The sequence below is a fragment of the Hipposideros armiger genome, unplaced genomic scaffold (genome assembly GCF_001890085.2).
Source record: "Hipposideros armiger isolate ML-2016 unplaced genomic scaffold, ASM189008v1 scaffold_41, whole genome shotgun sequence".
Lineage (NCBI taxonomy): Eukaryota > Metazoa > Chordata > Mammalia > Chiroptera > Hipposideridae > Hipposideros > Hipposideros armiger.
This window is the reverse complement of record NW_017731391.1, coordinates 944,138-961,249: the sequence shown is the minus strand read 5'-3', so window position 1 is coordinate 961,249 and position 17,112 is coordinate 944,138. Positions and strand designations below refer to the sequence as shown.

At 40.4% G+C, this 17,112-nt stretch overlaps 1 protein-coding gene across 2 annotated transcripts in view; it reads left to right on the top strand.

Annotated features, from left to right (window-relative positions):
• Positions 1-17,112, top strand: part of CCDC170 (coiled-coil domain containing 170) — an 80,569-nt gene that overhangs the window by 48,477 nt on the left and 14,980 nt on the right. For both annotated transcript variants that reach the window (XM_019638896.1, XM_019638894.1), the window contains exons 6-8: positions 3,675-3,992; positions 12,149-12,349; positions 16,851-17,024. In XM_019638896.1, coding sequence (XP_019494441.1) covers positions 3,675-3,992; positions 12,149-12,349; positions 16,851-17,024 — 693 coding nt within the window. The remainder of the gene's footprint in view (positions 1-3,674; positions 3,993-12,148; positions 12,350-16,850; positions 17,025-17,112) is intronic.

Here is a 17,112-nt window from a genome sequence, read left to right as displayed (position 1 = left end):
GTGTGTGTGTGTGTGTGTGTGTGTGTGTGTGTGTGTGTGTGTGTGTGTGTGTGTGTTTGTGTTCATATCACTATTGACTTTGAACTTTAATGGACCAAAATTCCCTGGGTGTTTTCAGAATTGCCACTGTCCTGTCACATCTTCCTCCCACTTATGCCTACCAGTTACATCTCCATTCTGCAGACGTGTTCAGAATTGGTAGTTGCCTGTGCATATTTCTAGAGAGAGTCTTTCTATGTGGATACAAATGTCACTAGACACATGGGTATGCACCTTACTTTTTTCACTACCCGTATGTGTTGGAGAGTCTTTCATATCATTTTATCAAAAGCTTCCTTAGTTCTTTTTTAAAGACTACATCATGTTCTATGGTATGAATGTCTCCTATTTGTCTAACGAGTCACATATCAATGAATATTCATATAGTACCTAATCTTTTGCTATATTATCATTGAATAACTTTGCACATCTCTCATTTTCCATATTTAGTAATCTATCCTACAGTTTTGTTTTTAAGAGTAGAATCGCAGGGCCACTGGATATGTGCATATGAAATTTTGTTACATATTTTGGTATAAATATGTACCTATTCTACCTATTCTCACTTCCACCAGCAATGTATGAGAGTGCCTGTTTGGGGGAATTTCTGACCATATTTGTTCATCTTAACTGCAGTAGGTAAAAGTAATCAACTGGATTTTAATTTCCCAAAGTTTGTCTAGGGTTGGATGAATTAAGCTCAAGCCAGAGGTTCTCCACCCTGAATATAATTAGTCATCGTATTTTTGAGAGGTAATTTGATCTCATGTATATCCCAATCCATATAATAGTTAGCACCATTAAAATAGGAATCAACTGTTTTAAAAACATAAACCTTTGGTTTCGTTACTTAATGCATTTAATTGGGAATTAATGCAGACGCGCTTTTAATTGGGAAGCTCCACTGAATCATATTATTTATAATCGTTTTTGTTTAAAGTTAATTGTGAGGGGGGTCATTATTCATTTGTTGCATTAGTGGGACTGAATCTAAAGATTCGCTAATTGAAAAAAAATTTAGTAAAGTGATCCCTGTCTCTGTCTCCATAGGGCCTGACCTCATTTACAAATGGGATTTCCTCTGCAGAAGTCAGCCTTGATTTTGTTCAGAGAGAGCTCCTTGTGTCTTGTTCCTTGTGCTGCGTGTCAGTGTGGTCTGACAGCAGTCCCCAGGTCCTGGCCAATGATACCAGTGTCACATTACTTTGGTGTATCCTTGAGGTAGCCACGCAACCAGCCGCCTCTCCGGCTGCTTCCTCCTGATAGCTTGTAGGTAGTAATTGCATTTGCAGCCTGAGGACATCTGTTTCCAGCAGAGCAGCTCAGTGGCCCTGAATTCTGAAGTGCTTAATCAGAGCACTGGGGAGAGTAGGGGGCAGCCATCTCCAAGGCCTTGTCACTGGCTCCCCAGTCCTGCCTTTCATACGAGAAGCAGCCTATCATTTTCACTAGGCTGAAACGTGTCCAGAAAAGAAATAGGACCAGCTGCCACATGCCAGGGTATTCCGTGATCACAAATGAATGTCCTGATTTTCACTAGATGTGTCGGTGCTTTGGATTTCTTAGAGGGCTGTTTTAGCCCTTATCTCTAAGGCCGTGAGACAACAGCCTGATATTGGGGTGGAAAAAGTTCCTCGTAACTGAAATATTTTAACTGTGTTTATTGGTCTCCTGGTGTAAGCTGTCAGTTGGTAGTTTACTCCAAACTGATAATAAGCCTATAGTACTCAAGCATCTGGTATGTTTTTTTTTTTTGTATTTTGAGGACTTTTTTTTATAAATACTTGGTTAAAAATATTACTCTATTTGCCATGGAAACTCTCCTATTTTATAGTAGTGGGTTTTCTTTCAATATAAAAGTTAATAAGTAGTATTCTAAAGGGTGTTAGAACTCTGAAGGGATTAGAATTAATTTTCATCCTTGTACCATCCAACTTAGGCCCTCAATTTTCTAACCACACATTAGGGTTTTAGTTTTTAAGTAAAATATAGGCCCAATTAATTATCACCAACGCTGATACTGGTTACTGTAATTGAGCAGCTATTGCATTACTATCTGAAAAGAAATTTGTAAAGTGATAAAGTATTGTATTTGTGATAAAGGGTCTTTGACTTTTTAAGGGCCGTAATTTAATCAGCAGCAGTATGGGGCTTCTCTGGAAAGAGGACTAGTTTGGAAAGGGAATGGGGAAATAAAGCTGTTGCCAGGACCTTGAAAAGCAAAGCATTTTACAAAATAGGTTCCATAATTAGTTATTACATCTCTGAAAAGGGAAGCCTTCTCTAACTACCAATCCACTCGCTGACTTTTATTTCAAATTGATGCCTGAGACTCCCTTGATTTCAAAAAATCACCAGAAGAAAGAAAAAGTAAGACATTCTCTTTTTAATAAAAAAAATAGGAAGTAGCATTTCAAGTAACATTTTTTTTCCTGTTTCCAAGCTGTTGGTGGACATGAATTTCTTTAATATCCAGTTCTAATGCAAAAAAGGATGCTTGCATTTTGACTAGCAGCCTGAAATGTTACTGGCCAGTTTGGATGTAGAGTCTGTTATTCAAAACTATTGTTTCTTTTTAGATGTTTTTGACCCTAACATACTACTTTTTAATAAAAAACAAAATATTTTTGTCAGTTAACTAGGCTGCAATTCTACAGCAGTGTTGGTCAACCTACTGCTAAATCTTATTTAATGTGAACTTGTGTATTTTGGAAGTTGGTGTCAACAAGTGTTTTTTGTTTTTTTTTTGAAATGAATTTTAAAGATGCCCGATTTATGCCTTTATGGACCAGTCTAGATTATGGTAAAGAGAAGTAGGTGCACATGTAACCTTCCCTATGCTCTTCATTATTTTTATTAACCTAATGATACATATTATATTCTTTAAAATTATTATTCTCAGTATGGTACTTTATCTCCCTCTACTTTTAATCCTCCCTCCCACCAAATGGACAGTTATTTCTGCTGCCTTCTTCAGGCTCTGTCAGCTTTAGTTTGTCTTTATGAGAAAAGGGGATGGATACACAGTCAGTAAATATTGAAAGAAAGATCTTCCTCTCTTTTACGCAACGATGTTTCTATGAAAATCCTAGTCTATTATTTAGAATATTGTTAAAGAGACATCGTTAGTCAAATAATTTTTAGTGTCTACTTAAGACTCTGAGGGTTTACTGTTTATTCAAAATCAAGTTCCCTGCATACCAAGCTTGAGAACACATAGTTCTATAAACATATGATACTGCATATGGATCGAGTCTCCTCGTCTCTTAGCCACTGATTTGTTTTTATTTTCTTTCCAGAGGCCTACATATAAAAGGCTTATATGTCACTTTTCTTTTTTTCTTGGCCCTGATTTTATATCGCTTTTATTTTTTAGATACCTGAATTTATCTGACATAGCCTTTACAATTTAATAACTTTATGAAGAGACGATAGGGAGCTTAGATTTAAAAATGTAATGAGCTGAACTTCGTATCTTCTGTAGGGTCAATGAGGTTGCAAAGATAATGACTCAGTTTAAAATTCTGGAAAAAAAAATGCAAAGAGCATTTAACCTTAACTCCTTGAAAAGCAAATGTTGGTGCCCCATCGCTGGCTGCTAATGTTTTTGACTTCACTTTCTGTAATTATTTTAGGACTTGCTCAGTGCTGTAGAGGTGAAAGAAGCCCTCGAAAGGGAGGTGAAGATCTTCCGAGAAAGGCTGCTTGCTGGCCAGCGGGCCTGGGACGCCTCGAAGCGGGAGCTGAGCCTGGTGAAGCAAAGCTCTTGCGAGTTTGAGAAGAGTTTGAAGGCCAGTCTGGATGCAGCCGCAGCCTTGCAAAGCCAGTCTTCCTCATTTAGGGAGAAAATTGCAGCCCTCCTTCGAGGCAGCGTGGGCATGAGTGGGTCCTCGGAGGAGGCAATTTTGGAGAAGATTCAAGAAATGGTCAGTCAGGAGGAAAGCCGGAAAAGGGTGAGTGGGTGACGGCTGTTTATAAGCATCTTAAGGACAGCAAACTCATTCATTTAGCATACTCAATAAATGAGTTATCTGGTTTAGTTAAAAGTATCATTTAAATACTTTTATTACTTTCAATTGTTTATCATACTTACGAAACCTAGAGAGTCACTCAAGCGACAGCTAGCTACACTGTGGGTTCTGGGGTCAGACCTCCTGGGCTGAACCTGTCTCCATTGCACACTCACTCCAGCCGTGACCTTGGCCATGTCCCCGAGAGTACAGCCTCTGAGATTTTATTTACTCTCCTGCCATACAGGAACAGCCCAGGGTCCACACCACTTGTCTGAAACCCCTGTTTTGGAATTCAGAATTTTTCAGGCTTTAAAAAGGTAAAATAGTACACAGAAAGGTAAGAGAGAAAGCACTCTTACACAGCCCGCCTCCGTGGGGTCGGGGCAGCACCCCATAATCAATCACATTCATTGTTCTCGAGCAAAACCTGTGAGCATGTCCATCAGGTGCGGTAGACACACAAGGCTCTGAGAAGCCTCGTGTCACTTCAGGTCAGGGTTTGCTGCTACATCTGGGTCAGGTCAATCTTCATCAGTAAATGAGGTACAAAAAAACCTGTCAGTTTTCAGATCCTTTTGGATTTTGGAATTATAGATAAGGGTTCCTAGACCTGTAACAGTATCTTTTCATTTCATGCTCACAGCAAGTAGTAACCTGATAACTCTTATCAGGTTATTGTTGCTGTAAGCATTACATGAAAAAAATTGTTATCAAGTCCTTCACACACTGTCTGACAAATAGCAACAATAAATATTAACTCTTGCCTCTCCTCTCTTCCTCCATTCTTCTTTCCTCCTTTTCATAATGTGTTGGCGCCTAGAACAGTCTTTTAGGAGACCTATTCAACAGGTGGAGAAAAATGGTTTAATTCACACATATGATTGAAGCTTGTTTAATGTCGTTATCTTGTTTATACTATTAATATTTTTCATGTTCTGTAAAGCTTTGCTTAGCTGTATCAACATCAGCCCAACTCTATTTAAATTATCATCAAATCCAAATTATTGAAGTCCTAATTATTGAGGCTTTAAAGTAAATAATATCCAAATCTGTGTATAATTCCATTAGCAACTGTTTCTTCTATTGAGTTCATGCTTGTTCAAAAGGGAAAAATGCATGTTCCCATCTTTTAAAATGTTCCTAAAAACCTCAGAATGAACACTAACTCAAAGTTTGGGGTTGCACTTGTAAAGTTCCTTTAGTGATAAAACATTTTAAATTGCCTTTTAAAATTCTCCAAAATTCACATGTGTTCTAGGAGCAAACCTAGTGACTCTTTTTTCCAGTGTAGGATTCTCTCTGGATATACAATGTTCATCCTTGTAAGATGTACAAGTTTCTGAGTGTAACTCAATTTTTCTTGTGATTCAGTACACATATAGGTACGGGGTATGACAAGGAAATTGTAGAACTGAGAAAAACTTCACGAAGTTATTTACCTAGAGTAGTAATAGAGGTACTTCAACAGTGAATGGTTCTTTGCCATTGCATTTCATTGCCTCTCCTATTTTTCCAAATGTTTTCCTGAAACTATTTTAATTCCAGCATGTGAAACATGGCATAAAATTGTCAGCCTGATGTATATGTTTATTTTCTAAAGCAAAATGATGTAAATTAGTTGAGTTGGATGGCCTTCCCACACTTCCCATAAAAATGAGAATGATTCAGTCTCTTTAGTGCCTTTGTCTGCCTTTCCTACCCTGTAATTTTTTTCAATAGCTGCTCTCACTATTTAAAAGCCTGAGATCAGGCATATAGCTGGCATCTTCTGTGTCTCATCTTCAAGTAAAATCAGGGGAACGTGGATTTCACATATTGTCTTAGAGATGTTTCTAAAGAACGGGAGCTTTACAAATTGATGACTGTGTTTGTTGAAGAGGCTACAGGGCCCTGCCAGCTGCCATGGTTAAACACACAGTCAACAGTTGAGCAATACCCATGTGGAGGCCCAGTGGTGGGTTCAGGCTGGGCCTGGCAAATTCTCCACTTCGTGTCAGCTCCTACTTACTGATCATTGCTTTTCTTGTTTACCCCTTTGCTATTCATTTTTACTCTCCCCTATTTACCCTTCTCAGTAGAATTCAGAATATCACCCACACCTTTTCAGCAAGTCATTTCTATGTGTTTCTGGCTTTTCTGCTTATAGCAAAAAATCTAACATTTCTTTTGAAAAGCTTTACTATATCTTAGAGCATGGTTTCCCAGCCTTGGCACTGTTGACATTTTGGGCTGGATAACCCTTTGTTTTGGGGGCCATTCTGTGCATTGTAGGATGTTTCGCAGAATCTCTGGACTCCGACCCACTAGAGACTAGTAACACTCCTCTTCCCTTCAACTTGTGACAGCCAAAGATGTCTCCATACATAGCCAAATGTCCGTGTGGTGTGACCTCACCCCGGGTTGAAAACCACTCTTTTAAAAGAATGTTCTACTGTTGGGTTTCCAAGAATTCTAAATGAGTATTTAGATGTTATTTAGCCTTGAAATGTCAGGACACTTGTAACAGGTGTTTTTGAAATAATGATTTCTTGCCCAATGACTGCAAGTTGTGACATTTTCAGGTTTTAGTTTAGAAGTTTGAGGCAATTTTTTTTGTCCTGCTTTTAGATGTTTCCTAATTGGCTAGTCATCTGGAGGAGAATTGATTAGGTACAGGGAGGGTATGACCATGATTGATTTCTATGTCATTTCCTAAATTAAAGACAAATTAATAAGCTCACAAACAGTTGTCTAGAACCTCAATTCTCTTGTTCTGCTTTAGGCACACAGAAGGCTTCATTCCCTCTATTGGACTGTTTCTTAGTCTGGCAGCCGTGTGGACGCTATGGGGACCCAGTCCGAGGTGCCCTTCACAGCTCCCCCACGCCCCTTCCTGATCTTATCAGTCTGTTCTGCTCTTAATCCTTCAGGCTACTGAGCCACACATTTACCAAGAAGCTTCAGCAGACTTCCACGGACATTCCATTGTCCAAATTCCTGGTACATGGCCACCCTTGCGTATAAGAAGGGCATTTGGAAGAGTGAACAGACCGATTGTAGCTCTCCCAGACTGTCTAGTGTATTTGTTTCCTAGGATGGCCGTAACCAAGTACCACTAACTGGAGGGCCTTAAACAACAGATATCTGTGATCTCACAGTTCTGGAGGCTAGAAGTCCAAAAGCAAGGTGTCAGTTGGATTGGTTTCTCCTGAGGGCTGGCCTCGCTTCTGGTGGCCTCAGGCTACTGCATGGCTTATGGATGGCGTTCTCTCTGTGTCCTCACATCATTTTCCTCCTATTTGTGTGTCTCTCTGTGTCCCTTTCTATAAGGACACCAGTCATATGGGATTAGTGCCCACTCTAATGACCGTAGTTTAACTTGATTACCTCTGTAAAGACTGTATTTCCAAATAAGGTCACATTCTGAGGCACTGGGGGACTTCGATATATCTCTTTTTGAGGGACCTGATTGAACCCATAACAAAAGTTGACATGCACAGAAGTGGACTGAAGGTGACAAGAAGGAAGGAGAATCTGATGTCTGTTTGACCCGCTTCCTGATAGCTCATTTTATATGCCTCCTAAGTGAAAGTTATAACTTGAATAATCAGAAAAGAGTTGTTTATGTCCAAAAGGCACTGGTTCTTAAGTGACCCAAGTGGCTCTTTCTTCAGTTTAGAGCTCTTGTGTTTCCATTTGGTTTAATCTTAGTGCAAAAGTATCTCTCTGGTGAAATCAATAACCACTTGTCCTTGGGAAGTGAATTGATTCTTTTAGGGCATTATGACTTCACTTCCCCCAAATTAAGCTGCTTGTGTCTGAAGTGTAGTTGACTTCAGTGCCTTTTTTGTTTTTAAAAATTGAGGTATATATTCTTTATTCTTTCTCCCATTCCCTACCTTTCTAGTGTTGAAATCCCTGGCACATTTTGTCCTACAGAATATCAGGGATATGTGAACAGATGATACTAAGAAAAAAAGAAAAAAAAAAGAAGAAGAAATGCTTATTGGTTATTTAGACTTCCTGGTGTAAAAAACACAACACAACCTTTTTTGGTGGGAGACGTATGTTCATTCAGGCACTGGCATTTGATGTTCCCAAGAACTGAGTCAGATTGGAATATTAATTTATTCTAATTCATTTATGTAAATTCAGCTCGGAAAAAACTTGGTGGTATCATATGCACGGAGACCTAAATAAGCTTATGAGGCTTTTTTGTGATGCACAGCCTATGGGGAGGTTCTCAACTGTTTGACCATCTCTGGACACCAGAATCTTGGGAGGGCAGTTGGTAGAGTCTGCACAGTTCAGCCATCTACATACAGGTGGTTTTAAAAGTCATACTCTGCTGAGTCTTCAACTCTTGGGTCCACACAGGGTGAGGATGCAGGAGGGACCCTGTCATATTTGATTCAGCACATCTGTCCCTTACTTGTTCTTCTCAGAAAGACTTCCAGTTGAAAAACAGGCTCTGTGGGTTGGAAATAGTTTGAGAAACATGGCATAGGACAAGTCTCAAAGGGCTCCTTTAACTCTGTGGCAAAAGCATAGGACTGACTGACCCAACGTGTGGAGTAATAATGCTGATGATAAAAATGAATGCAGTGTGTGGCGCTTCAAATGGGTGTGAAATACTGTGGTACTCAACTTATCTAAATTAGCTCACTGAATTGTCATAGCAAAGTCTATGATTCCGAGAGGTTCATTACTTGCTTTGGTTCATAGGCTGGCAAGTAGTTGAGTGGGAATTTGAAACCAGGCCTGTCTGACGATGAAGTCCCTGTCCCATAGTTTGGTCTACCTCAGGATCGCTGCTTCTTTCTTTAGGGTCATTATCACTCCCTTAGTCTAGCTTTCTGCACTTGCCTGAGGTGTCCTCTTCAAATTGGAGTCTTCACTGATTGATTTCTATGGAAGCCTTTGCTTTGCCCTGGTAAGGGCTGCAGCATGCTGACTGGGGCTAAGTGGTCACACAGCTCTTCATCTCTTCAGCTGACGTTTTCCATGTCTCTTTTCTCTTTGAGTTCATTCTCTTTGCTCAGGCAACTGTGGGATAGAAGTGTTGAAGGATCTTCAGGTAGAAAGATTCATTTACTACTTGGAGTCAGACATGAAACCACATTCCTTCCTGCACAGAAACATGCCATACCTTGTATAATATAATATCATTAAACAGTCCCCCAGGAGGCAGTGTCCCTTTGGGGACATTGTTTGGTGGCCACTGTTTTGTAGGTTACTTTAAATGTTGTGCCAAGACAAGCATAGCTTTCTGTTGCATTAAGATCAGATCGCTTATTAATTAGTGAATGCTATGGGTAGGAAATAAAAAATGAGGGTTCTCAGAGCCTTATATTCTGTAATGAAATTCCAAATTTTTTTGGGAAATAGAATTCCTTAGATGTGGCACTAAGCAGTGTGCCATCAAATATCTGATTTCAAGCACCCACAGAAGTATAGAGTTAGTTGAAGTATAGGCCTGGGACTTGGCAAGCCCCAGAATCACAGGATTAGAGAGTTTAGAGATCAGCTAGCCTAACATTCCTGATTGTAGCTCTTCAATCCATCCCATAACTTCCTTAACAAATGGTTGGCCAACTTCTGGCCATCTCCAGCGACTAGGAATCTACTATCTGACATGGAAATATGCTTCACATATGAGGTAAAAGAAAAAACATAGAATGGCAAATATAATCTATATCTCAACTAAATTTAAAGTGTTTAAAAATAAATTATTTGAAGATATTAATAGTTTTTACCTCTTGGTGGTGCGATCATGGGGATTATTTTTTTGCTGGTTTATATATATATATATATATATTTTGTCCTTAACGAAGCTTTTACAATGGGCATGTATTACTTTGTAATTATGCAGACCAGGGAAAAACTCTTCCTTACACGGAAGTAGAATTCTCTCTCTGATTTATACCTGTTGGTCCTCAACTTAAGCTTTGAGAACAACTCAGAACAAATCCCATTATCCTTTCAACATATTGGAAGACAGCTTGAATGTCTTCTTGCCTTTAAGCATGGTTGTTTATAGATAGGCAAGCAGAAACTGTTTGTTTTTTTTTTAAACCGAGACCGCAAATCTGAAACCATCAAGATATTTCAATTTCTGTGAGAATGGTACTGAGCATTATGTAAATATCTACTACTTTTTTCCTTTTCTCTTCCAAAACAAACCACCTTTGATTGGTTGTGCTAACAAAACAAAATTTACCGCCTCAAACTTGGTGTGTTTATTGAATTCAACATTTTCTGCAAACCGGATTTGCTAGAATCCATTTGAGTCTTCTCAAAGTGTACCTGAGGTCTTTGGTAAACTTCTGTTCTCCATTTAAGGGAAGATCAGGACAAAGAGAGCAAGTCCGGGGAAGATGGAAACGTTGGGCAAATTAGGGGGCCGTGAGAGTGCCGGGGCCGTTAAGGGAGAAGCAGTGATCTGGTGTTACAGAAGAGGAGGTAGCCATCAGATTCTCCCACCTGCTTGTATGTTGCCATTGACACTATTTAGAGTCCCCACATTAAAAGAATTTTGATCTTTCAATGCTCAAACGATAGCATTACTACATAACTGTGCAGCCTAGAGGCAGTGCCACTGAAGTTCAGTGAAGGAATAACCAATACTCAATAGAAAACTGAAAGAAAGCTTGTAAAAATATCTTTATGCATTTGAATGCACTGACAACTTTTCAAGGTTACTTATGATTAACTCACTGTATGTATAGTCTTTTTATTTATTTTTTTTAAAGTTTACAGCAGAGGATAGTTTTATTAGAGCAGAAAGTAACAGCTCTCAAAACTAGAGGGGGTCCCCGCCTTAGGTGGGGAACTACTCCTTTTAAACTGTCTAGTTGCCTCAGAGCATAATTGATGTCTCTGTTCTAATAGGATCATGGTATCTCAAGACTGGGGCTTTGAAGATATTGTTTTCTGCTCATTCTATCAGGGAGTTCCTGACTGTCTTATGTTAACTAACCTGTCTTAATCCCCCACTCTGGAGGGAAAACTTCTGACTTCTTTGTTATAAGCTTCCAGAAAAAAACCCATCTCCTCCTCCCACTCCCAAGTTTGTCATTCTGGCGGGGTCCTGTGACTTAAACCTATCAGTCAACTATTAAGATTATTCCTCCTGGCTCTGTTATGGTTTCTGCCATGATTCCCTCTATTGTGGCAATTTCCCTGATTACCTATAATTTTCCTATCTCAATCCCCCCTTTGATGAGGTAACCCTAACTGCTGTTAGGGAAAGGGGCGAAGACCGCTCTGACTGCTTTCTGCTGAGGAGGGATGAAGTATGAACCCATAGTTAGGGCTAGTCCAGAGGGGGCTTAACAGCCCATGGTAGATGAGCGAATCCAGGTGAGGTTGTTGTGGTCCTGTAGGCCATCCCATCACGTAAGCAGAGATGAATTTGAGGCAGCAGTGTGAGGCAATCCCTTAAGATGTCTTGAGGCTGACATAGAGCGTTGAGGAGGCCTCACAGGGAAGCGGCCCGAACTAGCATCTCTTTTTCATCCCGGGCGAGCCCCCAATAAATGATGTAGGATATTTCTTGTGTCAGGATCGTAGTCTCGTGAAGCCAAAGAATGGAGATGTGGACCAGAGAGGTAAAGTTTACAGCAGAGAATAGTTTTGTTAGAGCAGAAAGTAACAGCTCTCAAAACGACAGGGGGTCCCAACTTGGGTGCCCGTGTATGTATAGCCTTTAATCCACTATATGTGGTGGCAGAGTTTCTCTGGAGAATGACACTTTTATGGGTTTGAAAAGTACTTTCTGTCTGAACTCTTTTTCCAATGAAAGCTTTGAAACTCCTAAATTAATGGCAGTCTTAGGGGTAAGTAAATATGATCCATAAATATTTATCGAGTAACTTCTTTGAGGAATTATATAAACATTAAAAATACCAATCAAAAATATTTTATTAGATAAGGAATGCAGATTTATTTCAACCAGAGGCAAATACACCCATCAATTATCTGTTTGTAATTTAATTTTTACAAAGAATCTGGAAGTTGGTGTTAAAAATAATGTGTTGTTTGCGCTGAGCACTGGATTTTAACACTTTGTTGCACCTACAACAGGACTTATTCCTGTTCTGTCTCTTTGTTTCCAGATGGTCTCTCAGCTTGAAGCCCAAATATCTGAGCTTGTTGAAAGGTGGGAAAATGAGTCTGGGTTTCACCAGAAAGCTCTACAGAGAGCCCAGAAAGCAGAGGACAAGATGGCGACTCTTCAGGGTCAGCTGAAACACCTGGAAGGAGAGCTGGTTTCCGGAGATGTTTTGCGAGACAACTTGAATTTTGAGAAACAAAAAGTAATAACCTGAGCACATGTCCATGGGTGGAACTACCTGTTGCAGTATAAAATGTTACCCGAAAATATTCCGAGTTTAGCTGTCCTTTGATAGATTGGTTATCTGAGTCATGAGTGAATTTCAAGGAACACTGGATATTGTTTTGGAGCTTTCTTGATTCAAATAAATATAATAATTCAACTGAATCTAATTAAACTCAACAGGTATTTGTTGAACCCCTGTTATGTATGAAACCCTGAGGGTTTGGAAGGAAAGGTATGAATAACAGTTCTTGATCTTAAATGGCTCATAATTCAATAGAGGAGACAGGTATTCCATCAGTTTGCTGTAATATAAGTGTTACAATAAATGTATTGATTTATGAAGCACTATAGGAGCCCAGTGAAAGGAGTGATAACTTCTATATAGGAGGGTTTTGCAGGGAGAAGATAATTAAGTTTGTCTTTGAAGTGTCAGTAGGATTTTAGTGGAGAGAAGGGCCACGTACTGCAGGGGAAACAGTTTGAAAGCTTGCAAGTGCATGGTATAGTCAGAGATCGCAGAGCAGTTGTTCCCGTGTGGCTGGAACATGGTGTTCTTGGTGGAGCTATGGCAGGAGAGAGGACAGGAAGGACCTGGATTACGAAGACTGAGTATTCTTGTTCTGTAGAATATGAAGCATCATCAGGGACTTTGAACATCACAGTATATTAGGAAGTAATATGATGTCTCAGTGGAGCCGAGATTGCAGTGGTGACAACGCAGTGAGAGAGAAGGACAGTAGACTGAGAAGAGAAGGGGTCCACACTTATGATTTGACCATGGGACGGTCATCTGTGATTCCCGAGACGCAATTTTAGCAGCATGGTGGGGAACAGAAGCCATTTTGCATTGGGCTGAGGGGTGACTGGGCAGGGAAGGGATAGAAACTTAGAAGTCTGGTGACCAAAGAGCAAGGAGGCGGGGAGCAGAAGCTGTGAAAAACAGGATCAAAGATGATAGGTTTTACTGGACATAATGGGCTGGTCTGTGTCTGTGGGTCACAGGAGTCCCTAGAGGGGAAAGAACGAGAGACGCATGGGATCAAGAGCATAGGCGCAGAGTTTGGCACGGAAAATACTCTTAGGTTGAAAAATCCGTTCTCTGGAAACTCATTCTCCTATACTTAAAAGAAATCGAGGCAGCATCATACCTGCGTGGAGGGTTGGTATGCAGAGATACATAAAAGGTGTCTGTGGGAAATCTAGTTTAGAGGATGAGACAGTTTAGTTTAGAACTCTAGTTTAGAGGATGAAATCAGGACCAATTAGTACAATTAGCGCTCTTGTGAAAATAGGCGTAAAATTTGACAGGAACTCGGAGTACCTGCTTCTGTCCTAGCTGTGTTTGAGGAAATAAGCTGTTTTCACGGACGAGGTAGCATCTGGGAGGGGCTTTAAAGAACGGGTAGGAATTTGTCAGGCAGGAGAGGTGGGAAAGGAATTTGAAGCAGGGGGAGCTGCAGGAGGAGTGAAGGAATGGATGTGTGACAGGACTGCTTAAGAGCAAGACACAGCGGGACTGGAACATGGCACTTGGTGAGGTCAGAGGCAGGAGGGGCTCGGCAGGCAGGCAGGCGTAATCGAAGTAGGTCAGGCTAACTGTTCAAGGCTTTATCCTATAGGTAAGGGGAAGCCATAGAAGGGTTTTGAGGAAAAGAGAGGTTTCTCTGAAGGCAAAATGGCTCTGAAGGTAGGGAGCCCAGCTGGGGATTCTAAGAATAGTCCAGATCAGAAGATAATATGGGTCTGGACCAAGTAGTGGTTTTCTGAATGAAGGGATGGATTTGAGAAATTTGGGAGGGTGAAGGGGATTTTTCTATTAGATACCTGACACAGGTGTGCTGGTTGAAATTTTGAGTTTGAAAGGAAATATTGCGCCTGAGTATAATATCTCAAATTGGAAGATCTGACTGCTGGACAGCTCTGCCTAGATGTTCCAGGAACACCTGCCCTAGACATACTCAAAATAGAAATGATTATGTCCCTTTAAATTTTCTCTTCTCCTGCCTCACAGATGACAAGGTAATCTGCCTCCAGTTTTCAAAACCTGGAGACTCAACCCCAGTGCTTTCCTCTTTTTAGTCAGTTCTTAAGCACGGTAAATTCCATCTTATTAATTCCATAATACTCTCCTCCCATCTCTGTATTTGGTAGCAGTGCTTTGATTCAGAGCATTATGGTGTTTTCCATGGACGACTGAAAACAACCTTCTAAGCGGCCTTTACACTGCTGCCAGGGAGGTCTTCATACTACACATGTCTAATCTGAGCGTTCTCCATCTCCCACCTGGTCAGGGCTCTCTGTGGCCTTCAGCATCAGCTATAGATTCCTTCTTCCAAGGAAGACCTATGACCTGGCCAGCTTTCCTCTCCGGGTTTCCCCTTAACCTGCAATATGCCTAGCCAATGGTGACAAACTCAGAGGCCTCCCAGGACCAGCAGGGCCCAGGGAGGGAGTGTGGTGAGGGGTCACTGAGTCCACAGACATGCACGTTCAAATTTAAAACAGAGTTGCTTGGCCAAAGCAAAGAGGGCCCCCTTGGCTGCCCATGTTGTCCATTGCCATTTTCTCTGAGCCAATGTTCTCCTAACCTTCTTCACCTGGAAATAACTGCCCCTTTAAGACTCAGCTCCAGTGTCACTTTTTCGGGCAGTCTTCCCTAGAGACTTTGCTCCCCTTCATGCCACAGAGACCTGCACCTGTCACAACACGTGTCACCTTTATTGTATTCATTTTTTAATTCATCTTCTGCAATCAAGTCCAAGATTCTTGAGGCCAGGGAAATTTTTTTTTTCTGGGTTTCTCCAGGGTTTAGAGAAGAGCCAATAAATATTATTTACATTATAGAAGAAACATATCAAAGGCAAGAAATTTAGGTAGATTGGTATCTCTTCCTTCATTATAATGACTCATGAATTTTAGTTGTGATTGTGCCAAAAAAATGCTCAATTATGAAAGCAAATTATGTAAGCTGATTCTGTCCATGGTGAATTTTCCATAGATAACTGCTTATGAAATGCATGTTCTAGTAAAGAGAGCCAACATGTAAAACTGAAAAACAAAGTTTAAGTTTAAATATAGGTCATTGAGATTTACACAAATAGAATAGGATATAGTCATGCTAAACTGTGACTCAAATGAACAAAAATACAGTAATCCTTCCAGCAACCCTAACTTTCTGATGTGTCGCCAAGATTCTTGGACTAAGCACATTGTCAGTGGGGTATTGACTTGGGGCTGTTTTAATTTCTTTTTGCTTGCTGGGGATTCTTGCATGCTGAGTGGCTGGGTCACATGTGAAATAGTAAAAGAGGCTTTCGTATCTTCACAGGAAGGATACCGACTCCATTTGATTTAAAATGCAAACAATAGCAGTCATTTCACTTTCATTCACACAGGCTAGCAATGAAAAATTCCCAGGGGAGAGCTGATATGGCATTAAGAAGTGACAAACTGATGAGGCAGAGATGACAGCAACCTGTGGCCTTGCCACACAATATCATAAGCGACACTTGTAATGACTGTGACTTATAAAGAAGAGATTCAACTTTATATATCTTTATAGAAAAATTGCAAAATATACACTTATAAATAATTTCATCCTGGTCATTAAAATATAGTTAGTTCTGGGTTTTCAGATGGCATGTGTCAGTCATCAGGAAATTATACTTAAGCAAACATGTAAGCACCTGAAAACCCCAGATGAATTCTTACAATGACAAGAAAATCTCAAAGATAGAACCCAAATCATGGAATAACAGCTCATTGATTGGTTTACTCAACAAACAAGCACGTAGTAAGCATTACTCCATGTCTGCCATGGCCAAAAAGCCACAGAAATCAAGTGGAGGAAGATCCCAGAACAGCTTTGTAACTTTAAAATATGGACCTGGACTTCTCTGATATGGCTCTATGTTAGAATGTTGTTCCCTTTAACTATGACACGTTAAAAACTCTTAAAGACATTTTCTAAAGCATAATAATAATAATAATAATAAAAATGTTGTCCAAGTTTGTTTGTATGGAGAGCTTTGATTTTGCAGTGATCTGTAGAACCCCAGAAGAGTAATGTGGCAACTGGTTAAGTCCTATTTTCCTCCCTTGAGGCCAGAGCCCACTTGGGGGCAGGGGGGGGGAAGTTGCCATGGAAGGTGTGGATGAGTGGATCCAAGGGCTGTCTTAGCCTGTAGCTAAGCAGAGAGATGGAGGTGTAGACAGGAACGTGCCAAATTTGTCACATGGCGGGGTTAATGAAGAGTGTACAATATTAAATTGAACATCAGGGTTACCAACCAGGAGAGTCAAGAGAATTGGGATAAGGAGCAGGACATGGAGGTGGCAGGTGGCTCAGGAATTCATCAGTAGACTTTGGAGTCAGGGGAAGGGCTCACACTGGGTTTACGAGAACTACCGGTAAACTTGGGCGGTCACCTGTTAACTTTATTTTTGTGTCCCATTTTCACTTTTGTTCTTGGGTTTAGTATCTTAAATTTCTGGATCAGCTCTCAGAGAAAATGAAATTGGACCAGATGGCTGCTGAACTTGGCTTCGACATGCGTCTGGATGTAGTTTTAGCTCGCACGGAGCAGCTGGTCCGCCTCGAGAGCAGTGCAGTCATTGAAAACAAGACTATCGCCCACAATTTACAGAGAAAGGTAGGGGAGATTGAAACTTGCTCATGTTGAGAGAAGGCGTTCCTGAGAAACTTCAATATTGAAATATAATCTACCCTCACCATTTTTA